Source organism: Spodoptera frugiperda, chromosome 25 (genome assembly GCF_023101765.2).
Source record: "Spodoptera frugiperda isolate SF20-4 chromosome 25, AGI-APGP_CSIRO_Sfru_2.0, whole genome shotgun sequence".
Taxonomy (NCBI): domain Eukaryota; kingdom Metazoa; phylum Arthropoda; class Insecta; order Lepidoptera; family Noctuidae; genus Spodoptera; species Spodoptera frugiperda.
The window spans coordinates 8,696,228-8,717,037 of NC_064236.1; the positions used below are offsets into that span (position 1 = coordinate 8,696,228).

General features: G+C 34.8%; 2 protein-coding genes across 2 annotated transcripts in view; one reads left to right on the top strand and one right to left on the bottom strand.

The window, feature by feature from the left end:
- Positions 1–11,365, top strand: part of LOC118267427 (nuclear hormone receptor FTZ-F1) — a 69,705-nt gene extending 58,340 nt beyond the window's left edge. Inside the window, 7 exon segments of the mRNA XM_035581416.2 lie at positions 1,415–1,673; positions 1,898–1,998; positions 2,146–2,202; positions 2,204–2,288; positions 2,517–2,576; positions 4,542–4,591; positions 5,895–11,365. Of these exon segments, the coding sequence (XP_035437309.2) occupies positions 1,415–1,673; positions 1,898–1,998; positions 2,146–2,202; positions 2,204–2,288; positions 2,517–2,576; positions 4,542–4,591; positions 5,895–5,990 (708 nt within the window). The 3' untranslated portion in view covers positions 5,991–11,365.
- Positions 11,366–17,589: 6,224 nt separating this feature from the next.
- LOC118264892 (3-hydroxyacyl-CoA dehydrogenase type-2) lies at positions 17,590–20,538 on the bottom strand. Its single transcript, XM_035577531.2, has 6 exons — positions 20,317–20,538; positions 19,836–20,000; positions 19,528–19,692; positions 18,526–18,654; positions 18,262–18,370; positions 17,590–17,918 (listed from the first exon to the last, which is right to left on the bottom strand). Exons 1-6 carry the CDS (start codon positions 20,323–20,325, stop codon positions 17,728–17,730), a joined length of 768 nt encoding a protein of 255 aa, XP_035433424.1. The 5' UTR covers positions 20,326–20,538; the 3' UTR covers positions 17,590–17,727.
- Between the last annotated feature and the right edge of the window lie 272 nt (positions 20,539–20,810).

A 20,810-nucleotide genomic window follows, 5' to 3' on the forward strand; every position in this document is an offset into this window, starting at 1 on the left:
TTATTGGTAGTTAATAGAATTGCACCCGAAAAAACTGTTAGTATATTTATGTCATAAGTACAGTATACGTAACGAATAACGATCGCGCCTAGACACTAACGTCTGACCCATATACTGGCTTCGTATATTAATTGACACTTGAATGAAATCCCACAAGTGTTTAGCTTGTCAAGAAAAGTTCGTCAACAATGTTTAGCAACTAGTTTATTATGGACTACTCTTGTATTCACTTACGATCCTAGTTATGCATAAAAATGTTTTTAATCTCAATAAGATTCTCATCACGACATTGGTATCTGAAGTTTTGGGCACGCGGCAATTCAAGACGACTTTGACCTACTTCGCGCGCACTACCGATTACCAACAACTCTGTTCAAGATGGCCGCCCAAAGGGAGTGCCAGCTGTGCTAGAACCGAAACAGCAAATGACTCACAACTGCTCTCCGCAATTCTCTACTCTAAGTCGTGAAAATAAAAGCTTAAATTAAAATATTCGCGTGGTCCTGAGATCGTTGGCGCATTATGTCGTATTCATATGGTTCATAATGCTTGATAACAGTTAAAATAACTAAAGCTAAAACATATTATAAAAAAGTTTATTGTAGAGTTACGTGCTTTATTTAAAAACAGTCGTAATTTTTATAAGTGTTATAATGGCAATGGTATTGACTATTAAGTATTCGACCGAAATAATTTGTTCGGTGCGAGTTGAATTTTATCGTTTCAATCTCGATCCATCGTGTTGAGCAAGCAGCATGCGGTGTGGCAATGCCTTCGAGCTCTAAAATTCAGTTGTAACATTTCGTAAACGGCAAATTTAACGCGCTCGAGCTCCGCCCCGTGTTTTCTAATGCAACTCAATAAAATGTAGGTCACGGAACGACGTCGTTGGTTGCGACTGTCAGATAATATTTTGATTACACTCAACACCTGAATTAGTTCTGTATTAAAATGACGCATAGAAAAACATTGATAAAAGCGTAGTTATAGATATTAAAAATTTACTTTATGAAATCAACATCGTATAAAAATTTGATACACGTTTGGACCAAGGTTTTAACCTTTACCACCAACACATCGTAACGACTATCTCAGTCCAAGTATTACCGTCACTAATATGCTGTTACAACACTTTTACACTTAGGTATTACTTGATCTAACTATAATACAGAGGCAGTTCTATTAAAATGCTAAGCGAAAATCATATCAATTACTAACCAAAATGTCAGCGAATTATTAGAACTACTTCTGTATTCATTTGCTCTTTGATAAATAAATACTTTGGAATCTACTGATGAGTGTAATACATTATTAGTGACGACGACTTTCATCTCCAGTCCTACCTCGCAATCTATTGCGAAAAGTTGGATATTTTGCCCTGCATGTGTAGCAATGCGGTGTTGATTTGTTGCAGGTCGATGATCAGATGAAGCTCTTGCAGCACTCATGGTCTGACATGTTGGTGTTAGATCACCTTCACCAGCGAATGCACAATGGCTTGCCTGATGAGACTACACTTCATAATGGTCAGAAGTTTGACCTCCTGTGCCTCGGTCTCCTGGGCGTACCATCGTTGGCTGACCACTTCAATGAGCTCCAGAACAAACTAGCAGAGCTGAAATTCGATGTCCCTGACTACATTTGCGTTAAATTTTTACTTCTATTAAATCCTGGTTAGTATTTTACAAATATCATTTACATTTTTATTTTGTGTTACTTTTATTTGGCTGTGTAAACAGTGAATTTTATAAATGCCCATAGTGCGAATGATTTGTTTATTTTGTTTATGTAATATGTAAGTTAGACTAACTGGTAATTTTTAAGTAACCATGTCCTGTCCTCCAAACACTACACAGTATTGTTTTTTTTTTCTTGAAGGATTTTCTTGACATTTCAGAAGTAAGAGGCATCGTTAATGTGAAGTGCGTCCGAGATGGCTATCAGACAGTTCAAGCTGCTCTCCTCGACTATACGCTGTCCTGTTATCCAACGATACAGGTAAATAGCTTGAAGATAGCATCCAAGTTAAAAGTTCTTTGGCGCTAACCCATACGATCATAGTGTTGTCACTAAAAGATGGATGGTATCGATATTGTTTATTACTTGAAGCGTACCGCCAATTAAGTAATGACTGTAATATTTCAGGACAAATTCGGGAAACTAGTAATGGTAGTTCCCGAAATCCATGCGCTAGCCGCACGTGGAGAGGAGCACCTATACCAGCGACACTGCGCTGGACAGGCACCTACACAGACTCTCCTCATGGAAATGCTGCACGCAAAGCGCAAGTGAGTGTCTCTTTCAATTACTTTCTTATTGTATTCGTCCAATTCTCGACCGTGATGAGATTGTTTACATACAATTCCCATCTTATTACTGGTTAGATCCTAACCTTACATATCGTTTTGGCCGTCATTGAAAGATTTTCGGTTATATTTTGAAATGGGACTCCATTCCATATTCAATCGGGCAGTATTCTAGTCAGATGAGAAATGCAGCATATAATCTCGTTCTAGGCCGAACGGAGGTGAAATGGTTAACCGGAATGCCGAGCACACGTCGACACTTGACCGATTGTATGTTATTCTATACCATATCATATTTTAATATATTTATATACCATTTATGCAATAGCGCCTCATAATAGAATTAGCTAATAATGTTGGCAGCCTCTTTATTTTTCAAATATCGAGTCTCTATGTCTCTACTTATATCAGTATTAAAAATGACACCGTTTTAATACAATACAACGAAAGTTTTTAATTAAATCAGATAAAGACACGTATTCATTTCTCGGTTATTTAATAACCGAATACAAAATATTTATTTGAATAACTACAACTTCCAAAAATAATATAAAATATTTTCTGGTCCAAATATCACCACTTAAAGAGATTCCTCTCTACTATTTCGAAGTATAAATTTATAAAGCCTCAACAAAATTTTCTAGAGACTCAATATTTCGTAATTTAAAGCACACAAACTTGTATTAACCAACACAATACTTTGTATTTGTGTAACTTTCAAAATTAATATAAATGAAAAGGGTTCCAACAATATTAGCCATCAAAACCACATAATTTGTATATAATATCTATACAGTAATTTTGGATGAGAGTTGCCAAATTTTAACAAATTATGTCATACAGCAACACATGTATTGTTTTAGTAATATTAACCAATTATATTTGGCAATTTTGGTCCATCATTCGCACCATGCTTTGTAGTATATCACAGTAAAATATAAAATCATGGTATAATGGTCATACATTTTAATATATTAAGTATTTACGTATACAGTACGACCCATTCTTTAAGTCTTAGTAGATATATTATATCAATTTGTACCCCTAAATGTATTTTTCATGAAGTGTCCAAAGCTTAGGAAAACAGACATTTATATTATAAACAAATATTATAATTAATGATTTGAATATGTATATTGGCCTCATTTTTATATTAACAACAATACACAGATTTACTACACAAACAATGAATTGTACCAATATCGTACATAATGAAGACCAAGGCTAGCTACGTATAAGGTACCTAGCATCACTAATTTAATAAAGCGCTAGAGTATACGTAAATGGCCTTATTAAATTAACAGGATATAAATAATAACATTCACTCGTTAGTCGGCCCGTTTTTTGGTTTTCGTTTGTAATTAATACAATCCATAATGAACCCTAACCTGTTTGTGACAAAATTTTGTTTCAAAATAGAATAAACTTTGCATCAGACATCTGATATGTAAACAAAAACAGTCTGTTGCAAACTGTATTACAACAATATGACCGATATTCGGATGGTCTAAAAGTCGCGACTATTGAATAATGTATCAGAATGTTCATGAAGCAAGCCTCTTCATTTGAACAAATTGGATATTCTATCTGCGACTCTATCTGCCACTTATAGCATATGAAACCAATCAACAACCACTTAAAACTGTATCATTTGTATGCTCGAATTCGAAGACACCCAATTATATTGGCCATAGACGGGTGTAATGAAGCATTCATATATATATATATATATTTGTGATTGTGTATTTTAAAAGACTGCTTCGTATCTGCTTTAAAAAAATAATTACATACTACATAAATAACAATATTCATTAACGTATTGTTATTTACACAAAATGGCAATATCTGCTGCAAAAATGGTTAATTTACACGAATATTAAAAACCTAGCAGTGTAATATTACCGTAGAGCGCAGTATGCCATCTCGTCAACTTTTTTGTAATTCTACTAAAACATTATTATGTACGTACGAGACTGTGCCGACTAAAATAGGAGGGTCAAAATGAGGATGGTCTCTAAATAGACACCGATCTGTTTTACATGGCCATAGCTTCATGGAAAATAAAAGTTTTCACAAGTAATAATTAGTTAATTTCTTGCTAGTTATCAAATGAACACAGGAATTATTCTTATAGTCACTAGTTGAAGAAGGCTTGCGCACAGGCATAGTTAGGCCTCGTAAAGCTTTGTAGCGGAGACATGTGTACACTATAAGAAATTGCTCTGTGTGTATCAGGTGCGGATTCCTGCCTAGCGACGCGATTGAGCAACAATCGCCAATATAGAGTAAGCATTCTCGCAATAAACGTACACACCGAGACCATCCTCGCACTTCCTACTTGCACATTTTAAGACGATAATCAACTTTATAATTTTGGCACTTTTTCACTGCAAGTTATAATTTTATTTCTATATATTTTATGGTTAAAATATTCTCATATATGCAAAAAAAATATTTATTTCACATTTGTTTGGTTATATTGACGCGAATTGGCATACTTCTACAAAAACAACGAGTGTACGATAAAATTATTTCGGTTATACGAGAGTATATCAAATTAATGAAAACACTGTTATCCAATGCGCACGCGATTATGTTTCAACTAACAATAAAACAGCGTTTTGGGAAAAAAATTAAAACAATTGTTTTAGTTACCATACTACAGAATAAATTTATAAAGATTTTTATACATTGAAAGATGTTTAACTTTGTTAAAAAATTTGTAGTTTCTCAATAGCATGTCACATGGTTTTACCAAATGGTGAAGTACGCAGAAGCAGCTTGAGGTTGCACAGTCAACACTTTTGCCACATACTTAATTAAAATATAATGCCCATCAGCAAATAACTGCTATAATAACATAAAAGGGAAGAGGTACATAAAATTGTAACTAAAGAGAATGTGGGTTAATTAACTAATTAACAGGATTTTTGGATGTGGACAATTCATTAAACAGATAAGAAATAACGTAATCGGTACTAATCGCAGGCGCATTTCATAACATGGAAATATGTCGCATAAATTGTATTTGTACTTCAGGGTGAAATTTGGAACTACGTGTGTGTCGATTAGCTTTAATTGTTTAGTTAAATGTCTAAATAGTTATCAACCATGTTACCTGTTATAATGATTAATGTTGTGTAACGGTTTTACGAATATAACTAGCAATTCTCGTTATCTTCCCAATAACTCGTGCTCGACTTCAAGTTACCTTGTTCCACATTTCACAGTTCATCCAATTCCACCTTGAAGACATATACAGATCAAAATTTTATTCCGAATCGATAAGCATCGTAATACTTTTTATTTTCACTAATATTGCCTTATCATTCACCTTATTATTTTATTCTTTTATGTTATTTTACTTTGGGTTTTAGCTGTTTGAGAGCAAGGCTTCAATCTACTGAGAATACCGAACTGTGACGTACCCTATGTTTATTTCAAGTCGTATTTACATGCATAATGTGTTATTCAATTTTAACATCTGTTTGTATGTCATTGTTCGGTGACTTAGTTACTCTTTGGTTCGGTATATATTGTAACTGTTTATACAATCTAAAACATACTTATGATAATTTCTGTTTTCAGATCTTGAAGTCTCAGAGAAGAGAAACAGACCACAAAAGCGCAAAGCGCTCCCGACACCGCATCAGAATAGAATATGCAACAAACTTTACTTATTAGTTAGTTTTAGTTTATAACTTGGTGTGTGATTTTCAAATTTAAGTTATTGCGCCGAGCGCCGGCCGGTGGTGCCGCGCGTGCCTAGTCCGATACAGATAAAACAAATATTTATCTACCTATTGTCTGTAAAATAATATACAAATATTATACACCAGTCTTGTGTAGCTATGGTTAATTTATTTAGCAGTCTATATCGTGTTACTTCAAAATTGAGTAAGTACATTATATAACTAGGTTCTCTTTTACACCGGTGCGTAAGCAAAGGGAAATATTACAATACATATTTTAGGAAAGTGTCTGTGATTATAAACGAAGAAATTTGATGAAAACCGTTTTTAATGTTAGTTGAAATGATCATTATGTGTAATATAACTGTAGATGTTAGTTGTATTCAGTACCATACGTACATACGTACATACATTTTATGTTGTGGTTGCGCAGCGCAACTAGCGACGCCTGAGTTTATTTCTTTCATGTTACTTATTAAATTTATAGATTACCTTTCTTTTTATGAGTATCAAGCACTTTACATTTGAATGTATAATACTGTCTTCACTAATATCGTATAAAACGTTGTGTTCTATAGCTTACATGTCTCGCGGCGTGAGTGATTGTTGATGGATGTCGATTGTTGCAAAGAGCGACAGGTTTATAAGTGTAGGTAGGTATATTGGGCTTGATTGAAAATAAAGTTTATCGAATGTTGATATTGGTCTATGTGTATTATATAACGTATAAAGAATAGAGTTAATCGCGAATTAAATAAAGTTTAAAATTTTACAGTTGTTCCTTAAAATGTTTATCTGAATGTTGTATAAAGTTAATCAAATATTGTTTCTATCGGCCATACCAGTACAAAATCAAATATAATCCTTGTAAATAACATAAGCACATTTGCAGTGATTTAATCTACTTATGATTGTGTAACTATGTAAAATATTCTCAACGTACGTGCAAGAAGCCTTAAAAATCATAGATTTTTAAAAATATATGGGTACTAGCGTCTATCGGCTGATGGCCGAGGAAGGCGATGTATTTTTATATAAAACATATTGTTCTTTATTAACATATATAATATGTTAACTGAAAGTACATGATTTCGTATTTTTCTAACAAATAATATAGTAGCGTACGTAATCAAGTAAAAAGATCTACTTTTAAAGTGGAAGTGATTATACATAATATTGAATATAAAGTGTATCATAAAAAATCTATGTAAATCTGTCATAACGACGTTACAAATTTAATTTGAAAACGTTTTCCTTTAACAACGGTGTCAATTGGATGAAAGGAAACTGCCCATTAGACAACAGTTTGTTTGTTTCGACATTTGAGCATGAAACGTGATGAAAGCAAGTGGACGACACTTGTAATAGTTTGGTAACCGAGCGGCGAGCGGCGAGCGGTAGACGCTAACGCTGGGCACTGCATGAGGGTACTCCACAGTCTACGTAATCTAACGAATCATTTAAGTAACTATACATTGTGATTTCACGGTTTGTGTTTAAACTGAATGTTATTATTCAAATTGTTTTTACGTAATACCAATGCACCAAGTGCGAATGTTTAGCTAGTAGGTTGCGTCAACGAGTAGATTACGGTTATTGATAATGGTGGTTTGTTCATTTTGGCTTAGTATGTTTCATGTAGGCTCACGTAAAATGTACAAATCTATGGCACCGTATTATATCTACAAACCGTCCAGTGAACACGCAGAATACACTGTAATATAATTATTATCATGTTTCAAATTCACGAATTAACTTTCTATAGACGTGATACTAGTTGGCATACAGCAAGGTAGCATACGAACGGTGTGGTACCTGTAAACAAACAACTTTAAAAAAGTTCCTTGAAACGTTGTTGTGGTACAATTTTTAATATATACACATTTCTTGAATTTCTTTAAAGAGCACTGTTGAAAGTTTTATAAAAATTTATTTACGACTGTAACATTTTTAGTTATTTGCCGTATTTAATACATTTTCATAATAGCATTTCGTCTACACTTTTTATAATCAAAGACCACAGTTTCTATGTAAATAGTTAACAGTTATTAATCAAAATCTCCACGTATGTGTACGTCTTGTTATAACTTAAAGAATAATGTTTAACTAAAATAGGTACAAAAAGAAGCTTCGGTAAAGGAAGAATCTGTTTGGAATAAGCACGTACTGATTGTATTATTCATTTACTTGGAAATGTTTTCACAATCGATCATTGGTTTAACGCGCACGTTTCCCTCTCAATGTTCTTGATCGTCCTTAGTCCAAAGCATTCTTCACTCACGTCACTTCGATTCTACATCGCTAGCGGTGTAAGCAAATATATAGAATTGAAGTAACTCGCAGCTTCTCAAATTTAGGGCTTTATTAAAGGCAAAGCTGATCTGTGATGGTATGACATAGTTAAGTACATAAGACGGCGTGGGTCATTATTCTGCTCGTGTTTGCGCGAGCGCAGCGAGTAATTGTGACCAATTTTAATCAAAACACCCGTTTGTCCAGTGCAGCTTTAAAATAGACCTCGTTTATCGACAGGGTTCATGTTTGAAGTCGGTGAACTAAGAAATCTTAATACTATCGTGTTAGACAAGTTACAAAACATTAGCACCACTAGTTCGGAAGCCGTTTATACCTCAATGTTCGATTCCTTTAATTAGATCTGTGAATTTATTACCAAACATGTTACCATTTTAAATATTTATATTTAATCATCAGTCACATGGATATTTTGCTTAGATTTACAGTATTATTTTGATAGATATATTATTCAAGCAACATTCACGTTTCTAATTTAAGGGGTCGCTTCATATTGCCTCGGGGCAAACGACTACATGCATACATTTTACTACTAGTATACTATATTTATGTATTTATACATCGCGAGGCTTATTAGCATTAGATGATATATTTGTGTATATTAATCTTTTGAGATGCTTATCTAAATAAATTGCGTTGATAATTCTAAACTTTCTTTAAATTCAAATCTAAAAATAGTTTATTTGCACTAAAGTACAAGTACTTACTTTCCACGTTTGTAAACCTTATAATTATAAAGTAACACCACTGATTATATTATCGCATTATACCTAATACAAAGTAGATGAGTTTTCAATAGAATATAGCGTGTGGTATTAATAATTTATCTGTAAATTAATTGTTACTATATTTTGATTTGTCCGGTTTATTTAGCTAACATTATGTATGTATCGATTTTAGAATTATTAAATTTATAAGTGTATGCATAGTGATGTAGTCAGTCGAAGTAATTGGCCGCAGAATAGGTCTCGGAGATGTATGCCATCCACACACTCCATCAATGGCAACCTCTGTGGCACAGACAGTTGTCGAAAGCCCTAAGCAGGTTGTCTTGCTGAGACCTGAATGGTAGACCGTACGCGATCGACTTGTTAAGTACAATACTACAACACGAACTACAAAGGTTACATTCTCGATAGTAAACGGTTCAACAATAAGGTGCCAGTGTTCATAATGAGTAGTTTTTGTTAGTCCATTAATTTGCTATTACATCTTTTGTCATTCGCTTCACATTTGATTTAATCGACTTTAATTTTACCTTTAAATATTTAATTCGTTTGAATATATAAATCTAAACCTACTATTTAGACATAAGATTAGGTTGTAACGTACAACGTAAAGTTGTTATTTAGTGTATGTTATGTAAGTAATATCTATATTTATGACTTAAAATTATAAGTATTTTTAATGATAAGGTACACGATGAGTGTTCTATGTAAATGTAAATTTTGAGTTCAACTAGGTGTAAGTGATAGATAGTAAACAAACTGCGCAGCGGGGATCATCGCGTTCCCGTGGTACTGCGGCTCGCTGCCCACGGGAGCGGGATGCTCGTCCAACGTCGGGCACTGTTATTTCGCTCAGATTCGCTCGCGCAGCGTAACGTATCCGTAGCCGGTCTCGCATTCAGTATCGCGGCGACGACGTCCGCGTCTCTCGCATGAATTCGTTTCGTCATCACGTGCTTTGCTCGATACTAACTGTGTTAGGCGATCGGTTGCAGATGACTATGTACGCGTCGCACACATTCCAAAATATCGCTAACGTAACGCTAAATGACGCGCATAGACAAGCGTTGCAATTTGTAAGTTTACCACTTTGTTGTTCATTAACGATAAGTTAGGATTAATCTCAGTCGATGTTGTTTAACTTTAGTCTGTGTATAGTATTCTCGTGGATAAGTTTATATGTGAGGATGTGAATTTGAGCGAATCGACAGGCCTCAGCCTGAAGGGTTCATACTAGCTGTAAATCTTAAGTACCTAAGCGATAATTTCTGTTGCACCTAACTTTATTTCGCGCGCCGTGTTAGTTCTACTTTATCAATTGTACATATAGATAGGGCGAGGTATACAGTTTGCATTCATCTTAAATGGTTAATTGTTGTATCTGAAAATATGGGGCTGGCAAATACCAATGCAATACCGCATTTGCTGTTGATAAAATAAAGTAAATCTTAAAGTGATACCATCCTAGATGTATGGCTATTTATGTGTTACTGTTAAAGAAGTGGTGAGGTCACGAGTCGAGGGCAGGGATTACGGTTGCGGGTCATCTACCTAGCTATAGTGTGTATGGTATACGAGTACGAAGACGCACAACGAGCCCCGACCCTAAGAGTGGCTCGCGGCTCCGTCCACGCCACGAGTGGAACACGACCCTCGCAACTTGGTCCAGTGACCGTTCTGATAGTTATTATTGTAATAACATAAGTACACCCAGTAATGTTCAGCCACGAAGGCTTATTGTGAGGCTGCTACCATTTTAACTGAACTGTTCGCAATTTTACTTAGCTCTATTTAAACGTTCTACGTTTAAACACCACATCACTGCTGACATCACTTAATGATAGTAAACAATATTTTTTCATAGATGTATAAAATGTGAATTTGTCACGGCACGAATAATTTAATTACACATTGCCTTGTAAGGATTTAACATTGATACGTAAATCAATGAGCGCGGGCACAGTTCAGTTAGAGTGGAGCAACCGGCACTAGCTACCACAGCCACATAATTGTACCGTGTCATTACCTCACATTTGCGTCTTTTATACAATATAATAGTTATTGTTGTCGCTAAATCTTTAAACTTATTTTTATTATCATTATTGTTTAGAGGTGTCATTAAGTTTAAAACACAATGATCTATTTTTAGATGGCAACATAGATGATATGTAAGGCGGTGTGAGATGTCGCCCGAGCATCTTCAATGTATTTATTTTCATGGTGATTAATAAATATTGTGAGACGCACGTACGCGCCGGCGGCGATGGGCGCGCGCTCGCGCCGCCGCCCGTTATTGTAGAAATAAATGATATTTTCGTTTAAATAATTCTAATTTCAATTATTTACTTCCCTTACTTATTCACTCCTTTATTTTAAGAGCATGTGTTGGACATTAAAGCACACTTATAACCGCCTAAGGGGTATAAAGACTGCTTCCTAGACCCTGATGTTTACACATATTAAATGTAACACCCACTTTTGGCCAGTTATGTTATGAGTCCCATGTAATAGGGGACGAGTGTGGTGCACTATATTGGGTGCCATTGATGAACCGAAAAGTCTTGGGATAGGGAAGAATTGCTAATAAGTCATCACTATTCTGTATGGGCAGTTATATGAGCCTCGCCGTGAACTCATTGCAGTACTCGGCGGGAGAGACCTCTTTCTGTTGACCATTATACAAGCTACGGTCAACAGTGAGAGTACATGGGTCGGAGTTGCTTCCTTCTGTGAACAAGTTATGTTGACAAAGGAAGCGGCTGAAAGAGAGAGGGAGACAAGTTCTCCTTCCTACCGACGTAGACGTGTCCGCCGTCAGCGCCGTGTGACGGCAGCCGATCTATATCTTCACGGCTTTTATCCCCGAAAGGGTAGGCAGAGGTGCACATTATGGCACATAATGCCACTTTACAATGTACACCCACTTTTCATAATTTATGTTGTAAGTCCCATGTAATAGGTGGTGAGCCTATTGCCATATACCGGGCACTGTTCCAGACTCTGTACTACTACTGAGAATTTTAGAAAAACCGAAAATAGCCCAGCCCGCTCGATGCCCGACCCGGGAATCGAACCAGAGACCCATTGCCCGCCTGTCGCACTTGCAACCACTCGGCCAACGAGGCAGTCAGCCGATCCACGACCTCCGTAAGAAGACTGCGGGCGACTGCCTGGGGAGTCAGACGTCTGCTGTATATGCGGGAGTAGGCGTTAGCGTAGTGTTCTACGCGCGCCACTCGAAGAAGGGTGCAGCTTCCCAGGGCCGCTTATGTGGTGAGACCTGCAGCAAGCGTAGCGGTAGGTCGAAGCCTGTCGGGAGAATAATCGGTTCTTCCATCCTGTGTTCCCAAAAGTAGGTATAGCAGACATATACAAATTGAGAATTTCAAAACACATCAACAACTTATAAATGAGCCACTGCTACTGCTGACCAAAACCCTCATCTCATACGGAGAACGTTTGACCATTAATCACCACGTTTACGTAATACAGGTTGACCATTTCAAACTTATACTTAGAAATTATAAGCCCAGGTTTCCTCACGATGTTTTCCTTCACCATTTGTCAGTAGTGTCTAAATAATCTTAGGAAGTACATATGAATAAAGTCATATTTAGTACTTGCCGTTGGTAGGTTTCTAACCTGCACTCTCGTGCATAAGAGGCGGGCGTCCAAAACCTCCGGCCTACCACGGCACTTTCTAACATCGAAAAATTGAATTGATCTGAAATCGAACACAACTGTTTTCAGTTCAGGCAGTACTGAACGATGTAGAATTATGAGTTGAGTTAACTCAAAGCATAGGTTTGAAGAGATTGTAGGATAGCGAAGTTCTATTCTAGTAGGTACATGTAAAGTAGGTATAAATAATTTGCCACAAAATTGATGAAGACTGCAAATGTGAACCGTTCACGTCATACCTACTCAAATTACAGTGGTAACCCAATACATATCAGTAACAAAAAGTAAAGTGACTGAAATACCACTTTAGCTGATTTTCATTCGACGGTGGCGAAACGTAGTTTCAGATTTCATCTGGCATGACCTTTTTTGAGAATTGATGTAAATGTGTTAATCATATACGTTTTGCAACAAAGCCAACAAAGGAAAAATATAGGTTTGACGTGGCTGCATTTTAATGTTATACCTACGATATTGACTCCACAAAGGAAATATGAACAAAAATTATTTTGCATACTTATCAAAATTCTTAAGAAACAATTTAACATGAATTTGAAAATAAAATAGGAACATAAATAGTGGTAGATATAAATTATTCATATCAGTTTGGTATTTACAGCACAAAGAACTGTTTGGGCAATCTAAATGTTTTGTAATCATACGAAACTGGGTCATGCCTCATCCTTATCGAATCCAAATGCGCAGCAGGCATTATCAAGCCAATAACAAACATGGCCCGGTAATTTAATCGATTATCCTTCTTTTTAAACGATCATTACTAACTAGATCATACGGTAAAGTCATTTTAAACGACTTGTGTTTCTTTTGGGCACAGAACCATTGGGATTTCCGATCTACAAAAACACATTCTCATGAGATTTGTATGGTAAATACTTGAATAGCAATTAACCTTCTTTGTTTACTAATTAAGCTAGGTATACTAATACTAATTGGGAAAATTGAACATCGACCTATATACCTATTACGACGATTTAACTAGTTATCAAATTAAGATAAAGACCGCAAAATGAAAGGGATGGTATACAAAGCCAAAACACCTGTGATCGTTTTTTGACAAAAAATGAGGCTACATCGAGAAGACTGGATTATTCAGGGAAGAAATATGTATCAGTTATGATACATTGAGAAGATCGTATTACCCAGAGAAGATACATCATCATAAAATCACGACCACTTTTCCAAGTATTAACGAATAACTAAGACGAATTTATCCGGGACAGAACATATTTAATAGGCATGTAGATGATTTTTTTAGGGGGTCAAATCATCCTAAGTCTTCTCCGGCCCTAGGCAAGATGAGACGTGTTGATAGTACATAAATAAATCTTCCCGGGATTTTAACGCGTAGTTCCCGTTCCCGTGAGATTTCCGTTACAAAATCTTTATAAATAAGCCTGATAATTTGTCCCACAAAAATCGGTATCTACTGATTTCACAATATAAGTAATCATAGATTAGGCATGTGGTAAATGCGTGGAAGGAACATAGATACAAAACATATCGCCTTTTGTTTCTTGAAGGTAAATAGAGCTGTAGCTCTTGTTTGTAGCTATATATAGCAAGTCAGGAGGAAATCATACTTAATGTGACACTCTTCGACTGGTGTAAACAGGTAGCTATGCAAATGAGGAGTAAATCATACAGGGTGTCCCTGAAGTCGACGTCCAACAGGCACCAGATGATCGGCAAGGTTCCAACTGTTATCAGAAAAATATAAAAAAATTCTAAGTCCTACGTTTTTAAATTACAGTGACTTATGTGTTATCCTCGAAAAAGTACACCCTGTGCCAGTCTTTTGACTGTTGTTGCTACAAATCTTAATTTTTTCGTCTGCAGTCTTCCTTACATTATCCTGAATAGTGCTCCAGTAATATGGAATCATAAATTCTTAGCCAACTGCTTTAGATTGGAAAGCATTGTTAGTTTTAGAGGAACCAAATACTCTGAATAAAATTTTTACCTTACTTTAAGTGACTGTACTGAATAAATTATGTATGGCGCTAGTAGTGGCAAATTTCACCAAAGTTGGCGCATTTAATAAGGATTATAAAATGGTATAGCACTTTGCACATTATTTCTTAAATTCGACACAAAAAAAGATTTTTCAACGAAACTCCGTTTCGATGAATTTATTTGAACTTACTAAAAATTCTTCTAGTGTACTCAAATCAATACTCAATACTCAATACTCAATACTTTATTGCATGCCATAATGTGTACATAATCATACGTTATAACCTCGTATACACTAGACAACACTTTGCACGCTATTTGTTATCATCATGTTGAAAATCAGCGAGGATCTCTTGTCAAACTACATTGTCTGTTTACCCGTGATTTCGCTTGCAGCATTCGTCGGCAATATTATCGCTAGACGAACTGGTGTTGTGCATCTCGAGCCATCGTACCCGGGCTTCGGCATTTTAGCTGAGCACTGGTTTTTTTGCGCCGTGTTGATTATTTATTTTTTAAATAATTTTTTGCTTTACCTGCAATTCCTTGTAACGGTGCAAATAAATCTTTCTCGACAAACTAAAGAATATTTGATGCTTCATCCCGTATTTGATCACAAGGCACGAACACGTAACTTAATCGGAGGATTCACCTATTTCTTTTTTTTTTGGTGAGGATATGACGAGTAATTGTGCGTATGGGCTCATGTACACCATACCACTACCGCGTCGATATGCTGTGAACATGAATCTGCCGCGTCCGTTCCTTTTGATTTTACTACACATTTGATAATGTGTTTGATGCACTATGAACATCATATTGCAATCATTCAATATTATTTAGTGAAACATGTTACACAACATCAGTTCCTCTAGTAAGTCTAGTAATATTGCCAACGAAAGCTGCAAGCGAAATCATGAGTAGACAGACAATATTTTTTGACAAGAGATCCTCGCTGATTATCAACATGATGATAACAAATCGCGTGCAAAGTGTTGTCTAGTGCATACGAGGTTATAACGTATGATTTGAGTACACTAGAAGAAATATTAGTAAGTTCAAATAAATTCATCGAAACGGAGTTTCGTTGAAAAATCTTTTTTTTTGTGGCGAATTTAAGAAATAATTTGCAAAGTGCTATACCATTTTATAATCTTTATTAAATGCGCCAACTTTGGTGAAATTTGCCACTACTAGCGCCATACATAATTTATTCAGTACAGTCACTTAAAGTAAGGTGAAAATTTTATTCAGAGTATTTGGTTCCTCTAAAACTAACAATGCTTTCCAATCTAAAGCAGTTGGCTAAGAATTTATGATTTCATATTACTGGAGCACTATTCAGGATAATGTAAGGAAGACTGCAGACGAAAAAATAAAGATTTGTAGAAACAAGAGTCAAAAGACTGGCACAGGGTGTACTTTTTTGTGGATAACACATAAGTCACTGTAATTTAAAAACTGTAGGACTTAGAATTTTTTTTATATTTTTCTGATAACAGTTGGAACCTTGCTGATGATCTGGTGCCTGTTGGACGTCGATTTCAGGGACACCCTGTATATGTTATTGTAACACTTTTCGACTGCTGTAAAAAGGGTCCCAAGTAATATAATAAGGTTCGACCTAATTCCCCATTTGGCGATCTCCATTTCTGACTCCATACTACAGCAGAGGATTGATTTCGAAAATTCATAATACATAGTTTGCCGAATCCGGGATTAGAACTCAAAGTTCGTAAGAAATAGTTCTAACTAAAAAATAAGGTAATTTAAAAAACTAAAAAACCCGACTGCGTTTCTGCATAATATGAAAATGAGAAACCTTAAAACTAGAAAGTCATCGTAAAATTTAAGCAGTCGGGACCCATTCTAGAAAGCAAGCCGTATGTGCCCTCACTAAGTCTTTATATTTAGAAGGGGTCCCAACAACCCCTATCAAGCTGAAATCCATCAAGTCATTTAGGCTAGAGAGTGAGCGATATTCGAACTTGGCGCCAAAAATCCGCTATTTTATTTTTTATAATTTTGATATATCCAGTGTCACGTTCACATTAAATACGAATCCAACGACACCTCTCAAGCCAAAATCCTTTAAGCCGTTTAGGCTGCAGAGCGTGCCAAACAATTATACAAACATACATACTCTCGAAAAACATAACCCTCCTTCTGGCGCAGTCGGGTAAAAACAAATACAACTTGAAGATAAGCGCCATCTCTACTGTTCATACAGAACTAAATGACAACATGATTCAACTTTGGTACCGTACGTATTTTGTTTTTTAGGTAAAGTTTACTTTGCTAATAATTTAGTTGCTAAACGCGTTAATCTAGTAAAATGCTTATTTAATACTTGGTACTTACAGATACTTTTTTAAGGGCTCTTTTACCTCATACCAAATCTAATTTTTCTTTTTTATGAAGTCATAATAAGAAAATTTATAAAATGATCCAACTTACTAGTTCAGCTATTAGAAATATATTTAGTGCTTTAATTGTATTTCCTTTGTCTACATATTTAGAAAATACTTTGAACTAATTTGTTTCTGATATTGTAACCAACAGATAAATAAAATAATTGTTAGTTGTCAGCTGACAGCAATATTTATAGACATTTTGAAATAAGCCTTTAATATACTTTACCTAATATAATATACTTTACCTTTAATATACTTACTCAGAGAGGTTACTAAAAGTTTTTTACCATACTTGTCTCATACATTTTGGTATTTTAACTAGAATGACACTACTGATTCTAATTATGTATTAATAATTAGGTAAATAAATAAACAATATTTCCTGCTTAACGCCTTGTTTACATAATATATTTATAATAACTACACTATACTACCAAATAAAACTTATTACTAAGTAAGATATTTCTAAATAATACTCATATTTAACTTGTAAAATAAATTTATTTATATACCAAATGTATAAAATACAATAATAGTAATATATACTTAGATATAACTAAGTAAACGCAGGATAATTGTACCATACTTTATCTACATATGAAGTCTCTTTGTACAATACCTAAGGCTGCATCCGAAGTGAGCCGTCAAGACGGATGGTTTCACCATTGAGCATGGGATTCTGTATGATGCTTTGTACCAGCAATGCAAACTCCTGAGGGTGTCCCAGCCGAGGAGGGAATGGCACGGTGGCTTCAAGACTCTTTATTGCCGGTTCCGGTAGCTGCTCCATCATTGGTGTTCGGAACAAACCTTTAAACAAAAGCGCAATGATTGTTAATTGTGTTATAACTTTCGCGAGACATACTAAATTATTACAGTTAAAGCACAATGGTATTATAACTTGAGGAACTCAACTAGTAAAATTAGTTTCAAGCCATACCACCACATGTCGCGCGTTTAGAATAGCTTGCAGTTATTGCAATGTTATACGCTGTTTATAAATTGTACTACTGGGAAATTTTCTTTGCACAGTAATAATATGTATCTACATAAACAGAAAATATTTGACCATGTCATAGTTTTTACTTGAATAATATGGCAGGCATATTATTCAATTGATAATATGGCATATGAGTAACAAAATAATACATACCTGGTGCAATGGTGACTACTCGAATGCCCTGCTTTGCAAGGTCTCTGGCAATGGGCAAAGTCATGCCCACTACTCCTGCTTTTGATGCGGAGTAAGCAGCTTGACCAATCTATAAATAAAATTTTTTTTGTTTGTTATTCATTATTTTCATTCACCTTTTACAAATCTTTGTGGTCAGAACAAACTGAATAAAACTGTTACAGGCAATCCAAAGTTTAAACACATAAAAAAATGTAAGATTACAATAGTGTTTGTATAGATTACCTGTCCATCGAAAGCAGCAACACTAGCAGTGTTGACAATGACTCCCCGCTGGCCATCAGCATCAGGAGCATTCTTGCCAATCAAACCAGCGGACAGCCGGATCACATTGAAAGTTCCTATTAAGTTAACCTGTAACATAAATATATTTCTTTGGTAAATTGTCTTAAAGGCAAAATATTGTGGGTTTTCATTTGCATGTAAAAATCAAATATGTATTAGAGTTATGAAAAAATAAAATCTGCTATTTCCTCTCATATCCGGTATTTAGAATATAACTAACTCCATTCTGACGACAGACCAATCTGATATTTGGTCCACATTCTTAATTAATGATCATACAATATAATCTTTCTTTTTCTACGACTAAATCCATTGTGGGTATGAGCTTGATTGTAGAGTAGAGCTCATTAAAACCATTAAACATAAAATATACTTTTTATGATTTACTTACTCATTGTATGTGTCATGTCATGTGAAACCAACTTAAGAGTATCTAACAGCTATTAGTATATTTAAAAAATTGGCATAACAACAGTATATCTTTGTTATCTCACGCACACCCATGTATGTATTTTGATAATATCATGTTGTTAAAAACAGAGATAAACAGCTCATTTTGCTTTACATAACAAAATATTATTTTAATACTTTAATAACTAAAGAAAAAAAAATACTTTAATACTTAAAGTATCCTTTAAACTTCATATATTTTATTATAATTTGGAATTTGAAAGTAGTATAGTGACATTTACCCTTTAATATTTCTATTATTATCTATGAGACTAATAAAATGAGAATGATATGATAGAGCGAATATTTCATAAATACATACTAAAATGGTAAGATTGTTACAATATACTGCGACATACCCTTTTTTAAGGGGAATAATCATCCAATGACGTCTGCTGCCTCGTTTAAGCGGATAGAGATTGTCAGACTTTGACTAAAAACCACTGTTCCTACTCTAAGTAAATAAAACGTAAATAGATTAATTATACAAACCTCAATAGTTTTCTGGAAAGATTTCAAATCAAATGGCTGTTCTTTCTTGAAGTTATAGATTCTAGATGCTGTGGCTATACCAGCACAGTTCACAACCACATCCAAGCGCCCAAACTTGTCTACGGTGGTTTGTAGTGCATTCTTAACATCCTTTTCTGATGTAACCTATTTGGAAAAAGGTTTTATAAGATATAATGTAGTAAAGTAAAAATATAATGTAGGACTATCCAAAATAAGGACTTCTTATATCTGTGTAAATAAGTATTACATATTGTAATTTACCTTGACCTTTGGACTCTGATACTTACATCAACAGGCACAAATGCAACATTTTCTTTAAGCTGCTTCGCTGTCTCCTGTCCAGGACTTGAAGGCAGGTCGCAAATGACTACTCTTCCACCTTGCTTGAGCAGCTGCTCGACAGTGGCACGCCCAAGGCCGGACGCTCCTCCAGTCACTAATCCAACTAGACCCTAATACAAATAAACAATTTTAAGACATGGTACAAAGGTTACATAAATTAATTACTGGAAAAACTTATTCTCGAACTATACGGGGTAGAAACATTTATAGAACCAATAAAATATCAAAGTAATAGCCACTATTTCTGTTAGATAAATTATTTCTGAAATAAATATAAACGAGTCGCCCAATTCGACCATGGCGGCATCGGTTTATCGCACGATTATAAATATATTAGGCGAAGTTAGACAAAATATTTACAATACTCTAATATAGTATTTTATTTTATTTAAATATATGAATCACATTTCTATATAAAAAACTTACTTTAAACATTTTTAAATTGAAATGTTATGTTTTAGGTTATATTCTTATCAGTCAACTGTGGACTCTATCAACACTGCCTGCTATCACCAACGACCACCAATAATGAGATTATTCAAAATCTCAAAATCATACTACAGTCACTTGTTTATGTAATCGTTGTTAATTTACAATTCGAATTTCGAATGATTATTAAACTGATAGGTACTTACAAACTTAACGTCTATCTGTGACGTCTATGGACAAACAAAATATTTCCAAGTCAAGATCTAAAGCATTCCGTTTTGAACATTATGTCAATGACAAAAGTTTCAAATAACGTTGGCAATAAAGATGAAGAATGACGGAAAACTTAATCCTAACCAAAAAAAAACTACTTATTTACTTAGATCATAATAATGATAATACGTAGGTAGATGAAGATATTTTGTCTATATTAAACAATTAAATATTTTACGAATAACAGAAGTTTTGAATTACTTTTATTTACCTGTTTG